This window comes from Lactuca virosa, chromosome 6 (assembly GCF_052849685.1).
Source record: "Lactuca virosa cultivar CGN04683 chromosome 6, Lactuca_virosa_CGN04683_v6, whole genome shotgun sequence".
Classification (NCBI taxonomy): Eukaryota; Viridiplantae; Streptophyta; class Magnoliopsida; order Asterales; family Asteraceae; genus Lactuca; species Lactuca virosa.
In genome coordinates, this window is record NC_136431.1 from 188935407 (window position 1) to 188942742 (window position 7336).

At 33.1% G+C, this 7336-nt stretch overlaps 1 protein-coding gene across 1 annotated transcript; it reads right to left on the minus strand.

Annotated features, from left to right (window-relative positions):
- Nucleotides 1–2297: 2297 nt before the first annotated feature.
- Nucleotides 2298–4158, minus strand: LOC145120112 (Lung seven transmembrane receptor family protein). Its single transcript, XM_079055900.1, has one exon. It carries the CDS (start codon nucleotides 3974–3976, stop codon nucleotides 2669–2671), a length of 1308 nt encoding a protein of 435 aa, XP_078912026.1. The 5' UTR covers nucleotides 3977–4158; the 3' UTR covers nucleotides 2298–2668.
- Nucleotides 4159–7336: the final 3178 nt, after the last annotated feature.

The window sequence follows — 7336 nt, forward strand, 5'->3', positions numbered from 1 at the left end:
GTCTTATTTGTGTTATTGACCGGAGGGTCTTATTCGTATTATTGACCGGAGGGTCTTAGACTACCCCCATTAGCAACCCAACCCAACCTACTTTTTATATAAAAAACTAATTTCTCTTTCTTCCACCTATACAACTCAACCAAATTCAACTATTCATACTCATTAACAATCCAACCCAAACCTAGTTTTATTTTAAAAAATATATATAATAAAAATAAATTGGAACTATATCAATATTATACTCTATTTATAGAGAACAAAAAATCATGAATTTTAGTATTTTCTTTTTATTTTTTTATTGAGATAAAATTGGTTTTTTTAATGATAATAGTTTTTATCAAAAAGTAATATATATCTATCTTTTAATAATATGCACGTGACATCAAAATAAGTTAGCAACCCTTTGTGAACTTGGATCGTGTGTGTGGCCTAGGCCGCAGGTATTTATGTAATTTTCATTTCTTTTTTAATAAAAATTGGACGAGCCGCTCGTCCAAAACTACCAATGGGGGTAGTCTTAGTTGCTTATACTGAGATATGTGTTATTATGCATTCTGTATTTGTGACTTATGCTATTATATTATTCTGTGTATAAATTAAGTTATGACCGGAGGGTCCATACCGAGACGTGAGACTGGAGGGTCTTCACTAAACACATGACCGGAGGGTCCTTATTGAAATATAGTCATGAGAGGCTAATTATTTGTGTATGTGATATTTTGGGGAACTCACTAAGCTTCGTGCTTACAGTGTTGATTTAAATGTGTTTCAGGTACTTTGTAGATTTCGGGAAGGCGGAGACATAATTGTACCCATTCGCTGGCTTATGATGTCTTGTGAATTTTGGGATACTCTGATATTGTTTTGATAATGAACTATAATTATGTGATGATTTGGATTTATGAATATTGTTTGGTGAATTAAAAATGAAAAATTTGTTTTGAAATTCAAAATGTTACACTAACTCATTATTTTACCAGACCCAATAATAGACATATCAACCAACCCCTTATTGTCACATATGCCAAATAAACATGTAACATGCAATATACCCCATTATAATATTGTCTTTTGAATAAACAAATTGAGTGTAACGATATATAATATACACAATAAAAGCGACCAAATGTGTATATAAAAAATAATTAGTTACCATTCTCAAGTCATTAACAAATTATATCTATTCTAAAAAGAAAAGTCGGTGGCCCGACTTTTCTTTTAATACTCCTCATACTCTTTATTTCTATCATTTTTTTTCCTTTTAGTTTATAAAAGAACACTTTGTACACTCTGATTTTCATAATTACATTTTTATCCCCTTCAACTTTAAAAACTTTTTAAATTGTCACTTTCATCTTTTTTATTTTCTAAACTCTCGTATTTAGCCCCGTAGTATATTATAAAATATCATTTTCACCACCTCGGCTTTGGCTTTGAAAGAGTTTATCCCCGTATTACATATAATCTGATTTTCCTATCCACCGGCTTTATCTAGGTTTCGGAATAAAAATTTTACGTTTTCATAATTATTTTTATAAGCATTTTCTTGGCATAGTTGTGACCACTGACTTTTGTGTCTGACAATTTAAGTCCTCCTAAGTTTCTATGCATGAATTTGATCCCTGACTTTTATCCTATTTACCCATATCAGTAACTACAGTTACTGCTAACTACATACATGCATCATTTTTCTTTAATATATATATATATATATATATATATATATATATATATATATATATATATATATATATTTGCAAAAACCAATAGCAATGCACTTTTTTCTACAACAAAAAAGTGAATGTAATATCAGTACAAAAACAACAAACTACTTTAATACATGTAAACTAATATGTTTTCTACCAACACTAGAAATACATTTTCTTTCATCAAAAATGCTACCTGTAGTATTAGAAGACGTTTATACTCAAATGAAATATATATAAAAAAAATAAAAAAACAAAAAAAAACAACCTTTTCGTCTACTTTCAACAGATAGCAATTAACTTTCTACTGCTTCTTAAACCTGTTACCGTCGCCGCAACACGCGGCGGGTAAAATACTAGTTGTTATACCAAAAATGAACCTCATTTTTGGACAATTTATAATGGCAATAGTATATATTATTCCAAACAACATGAAATTTCATTTTTTAAAAACCATAGTTCATTTCTCTATTTATTAATTGAAATTTATCTAATTTTCTAATTATATATAAAAAACATGTTTCAAGTTTGAATTCATTTGTGATTGCATCCCATCATTACCAATCAAACCCTTATACTATGTCCATTACATTGAACCATTGAAATTGATCAACCAATGAGATTAGTTGTGGTTCTCCAACAAATACAATTGTCATTGAAGATGAAAACAAGCATCCCCATATACAAGATAAGACAATATTACCCTTTGACCACATCTCTATTTCTCAAAATCAAGATTCACCTCAACACATATACAACACAAAACAATAACGAGTGATGTATTATGAATGGAACAAAGAACATGACAAATAAAGACTACTTACAAAACTGTATCATTGTAACAGATACATCATCATACACCAAGAATAGTTGTAATTGTAATAGTATAGAAACAGATTTCAACATTTGTATGCGACATTCCTAAACAAACCTGGAAGAAGAAGAAGAAGAAGAAAGCCAGATCAAAGTTCAAATTCATCTTCAAGTTTCAATTGCTCTGATGCAGCTTCTTCATCATCATCATCAACAGCAAAGTATGGATTATGAGCCTCTGGTTTGAAATTGTACCCAGTGAACACGTAAAAAGCAAGAGTGGCTAACTCTGCAGCTACTACACTAGTCCACAAATACTTATACGAAGTGATAGTCTCCAATGCATACACCACAACTCTTGTGAAGTAAATGTAGCATATAACCACAACATAATATTGTCTGAAGAGGGTCAATTTCATCAGATTAACAGCTGCTTTTCCATCTGTTCTAGCTGCTTCTCTTAAGTTCTTGATTGACCATACAATGGGGAATAGAACAGCACAACAACAGACAACATCGACTAGTAGAAATACCTGCTTCCATGTCACCCAATCTTGCCCATATGGCCCTGATTCATCGATCACAACTTGAGCAATGTTGGCGACGACTTGAAGTGGGATCACAATCATTAACACCTTCTTTTCTTTGTCTTGGAGATAGGGTTTCAAGAACGACCATCCAGTCCCAATTAACACAATCAATGTGAACAATGTGATTCCTTTCAAGAAGCTGAAAATGTAAAACAGAACATCCCATCCATGGGCACTACCAGTACGCTTAATATAGGATTTATCTTCGGCTTCACATACCAAGTTCAATGCTTTCAGGACCACAACAGCAAGCATAAAGAAATGGATTCCGAACACAGTAAGACGTTTTTTGTACAGAAAGTAAACCCAAGCTGCTGCCATAGTAATGTAAATGAGTGAGAACAAGAAATAAACCCTTGGGAGAACAGTAATTCCAGCAGAAAGGTAATCGCGAGTGTTGGACTTGCCATCGAGATTGTACATAGCAGATCGGACGTCCATTGAGATCTTAAGCTGAGGAAGACAGTTAGCAAACACAAGAGTATACTGATCGGCATCCGATTGGAGATAATAATGATCAAAACCTTTCGCATCTTTCGCTATCGAATTCAAATTATAAACTTCTTTGATGATATTGGATTGAAGCGCACACGCTATCTCCGCGTCTTCGATCTGTTGGAGAACCTGAAGCCATGAATCACGCGTGCAGAGAAAAAAACCTAATTTGGAAAGGTCAGGGTCTGCTGTCGAGAACGATAGTTTGGAAACGTTGAGTTCGAGTCTGCCATTGTGAGTGAAACCGAATTCATCGAAGGGGATGATTGGTCGGGGGTCCGATCGGATCTCGGTGAAACGAATTTCAGCGGTGGCGAAGGAGATGAAGGCGACGAGGATGAGAAGGAAAGAGGAGGAAGAACCGGAAGCCATTGATCGGAGATCTGAATCGAAATGCTCAGATCTGTGACAGTTGTAGTTGTGATTCTTCCTTTGTTTGATATAATCGGACTTGAAATTGGGATTACGACGGTTTAACAAGTATATATATTATTGAGAATTTGGTTTGGGATCTGAGAGCGTCGGTGGGTGTAGCCGCGTGCGTGTCGTGAAAGGAAACGTACAAAGGAAATATGGATACATTTTATCATTAAAAATAGAGGTTAGTATTTGAAAATTTTGTCTTACAACACCTAAAAAGTAATTTAACTATTTAAAGAAATACAAAATTTTATGATGGGGACTTATGGTTTTTTTTTATGTTTATTTTTTTATTTTTTATTTTTTATTTTTTATTTTATTTTTTAAATAGTGATTTAATTTAAGAATAACATTTGGTCAAATACTATATGGATTGTCTTTATTGTTTCCAAATCAAATTTGGTTTTATCGTGTAACTCACTTAGAAATATGAGATATTCAAAATACCTCTATTTTACCTTTTTTTTGTTATTTAATAAAATAAGTAATTATAGGGACCACCTAGATTATACAAAAATTAAGAGGTTGTTTGCTTCACATTTTAAAAGAAAGTGGTAAATCATATAATTTGAGTGGTCCACGTCAATTCGTCTCAATTCCTACATTGGAGGTCAATCACGGAACACTAACGATATTTTGGGCGTGAGGTTTGAACCCTAGACCTTATGTGTAAATTTTCACTCATCAACTGCTAAACTTCCATTGTGGAGACCTGTTTCACCTCTTAATGGTTTTATTAAGAAGCAACATTTGCATTGGTTAGATTCTGATTCCTTTTATTTTTTTCCTATTTAAGGAGACAAACTAAGAGTTGCTAGAAGTGTCATAAATGTACCGAAGGTATGAAAGTGTTTGAATAAATAATGTCAAGTCTATTGGCATACATTGTGGATACAATCAAAGATAATAAACCAACAAAAGACTTTGACGATGTGAAAGATTTTCCTGAATTTCCCCAATGATATTCCCGGACTTCCACCGAATTATCAAGTGGAATTTCTCATAAATTTGGTACCGGGAACTGCACCAATTGCAAAAGCATCGTACTGCTTAGAACCTACAAAATTGAAGGAATTCTTGACACAATTACAAGAGTTGTTAGACAATGGCTTTGTGTGACCGTGCGCCTCACCATGGAGAACACTAATCTTGTTTGTAGGCGTGTTCGTTTGGATGGATCGGTTTGATCCGATTCAATCAAGTGAATCCAAATTGATTTCGGTTTTCAAAACATGGATCCGAATAGTCCAAACCAAAATCAAATCTGATCTGATCCGATCCAATTACAATTCGGTTGGATCGGTTTTTATAATTCAGTTTTCAAAAACCGAAACATTTTAAAACGACATACAATTATAATATTACTCAACTTTACACAAGAAGCGAAAACAAATTATTTAGTTGTGATTTGAAATTTATAAACAACTAATAAGAAGATATATTATAGTTAAATATTTTACAGATAAAAAACTTTTGAGAGTAAATGCATATTAATGTTTTTTTATCAGGTGAACCGTTTTAAACCTATTTGAAAAAATAAATTACAAAATTAATAAATAACTATAGATATATATTATAAATAAATAAATAATGTTTATTCGGTTTTTTTGGACTATTCGGTTCTTATTTTATAAACCAAAACCAATCCAAAATAATAATCCGGTTTTGTTAAAAACTAATCCAAAGATCCGATTATCCAAACCAAATTGTCCAATCCAAATTGTCCAATTGGACAATTCGGTTTTATCCAAATAGTGAACAGTCCTACTTATTTGTGAAGAAGAAAGATAGATCGATGAAAATGTGTATTGATTACCGTGACCTCAATTAAGTGACCATTAAGAATATGTATCCTTTACCCATGATTAAATACATCTTTGATAAATTGCAAGGAGCAGTTTATTTCTCAAAGATAGATCGTTGGTCCGGTTATCACCAATTGATAGTAGGAGATGCAGACGTCGATAAGACGAACTTCCGATCTAGATATAGACATTTCGAGTTTTTCATGATACCTTTCGGCTAAACCAGCACGCCCGCGAATTTTATGGACCTTATAAATAAGGTTTGTAAGCCACATCTTGATAAATTTGTGATAGCACTCATTGATAATATTCTTATTTACTCGAAGTCAACGAAATAATATAAATAACACTTGAGACTAGTACCTGGAACGTTTAAGAAAGAGAGATTGTATGCAAAATTCTCAAAATGCGAGTTTTGGATCGAAAAGGTACAATTTCTTGGTCATGTAGTAAATAAATATGGAATAAAGGTAGATCTATCAAAGATTGAAGTTGTTATGAAGTGAGAATCACCAAAGAGTCCACACAAAGATGATAAGTTTTCATGGATTGGCAGGTTACCATTCATTGAGAATTTCTCAAAGATTACAAGCCTCTTAATGAATATTACCAAAAAGAACTTGAAGTATGTTTGGATCGACGTCCATGAAAAATCATTTAAAGAACTTAATAAAAGGTTATGTGAGACACGCATTCTCATTGTACCTGGAGGAGTAGATGATTTTTCTAGTAAATAAGTCTCCCACGTATGAGTTCTCTATTTAGTGTAGTCTCTGATAGGGTGATCCGTTGTCTCCCTTCTTATTCATTTTAGCTATGTAAGGCTTACATGTGGTGTTGCATCAAGTAAATATGTCTAATGTGTTTCGTGGAGTCCAGGTGGCTAGGGAGGCTTTGGAGGTTTCTCATTTTTATGCAAATGATGTAGTTTTTCTTTTTGGGTGGTCTCTGGAGAATGATATGCATACTTTGCATTTTTTCCTAGCCTCGAGGCTCAAGATTAATTTACTGAAAAGTAAATTAGTTGGTGTTGGAGTTTCTTTTATGAAGGTGGAGGAAGTGACAATGTTGGTTGGACGTGTGTCTATGTTGGATTAGTGTCTAAGTCCATAACTATAATTGGTATATACTTGACCCGACCCGGCATGGTCCATTTGGGTTGCATGGCATCAGAACAATTGGATAGACCTTTTAATGAGAAGAAGATATTTGTGACATATTAATATATTATAAGTTCTAATATATTAATATGAAATCATATTATTTAATTAGTGTTGATCTAGAATTAATTTGGAATTAATTTAGTGATCAAAAGAGACTAATAAATATATGGGGATTGATTGTGTAAATCATAGATTCTTATATATGTGGGCTCATGATCCATGATTCCTTATGTTGGGTTTAACCCATGTGGTGGCCCATGGATACTCCATGGAGGTTAAAACCCATGGAGCATAAGGAATGGGTTAAGTCATGGGTTACATGGTGTAACCCTAATGTACACACT

Excerpts from the sequence above, each read along its gene's own strand:
- LOC145120112 (XM_079055900.1), bottom strand. The coding sequence starts at position 3,976 with ATGGCTTCCGGTTCTTCCTCCTCTTTCCTTCTCATCCTCGTCGCCTTC.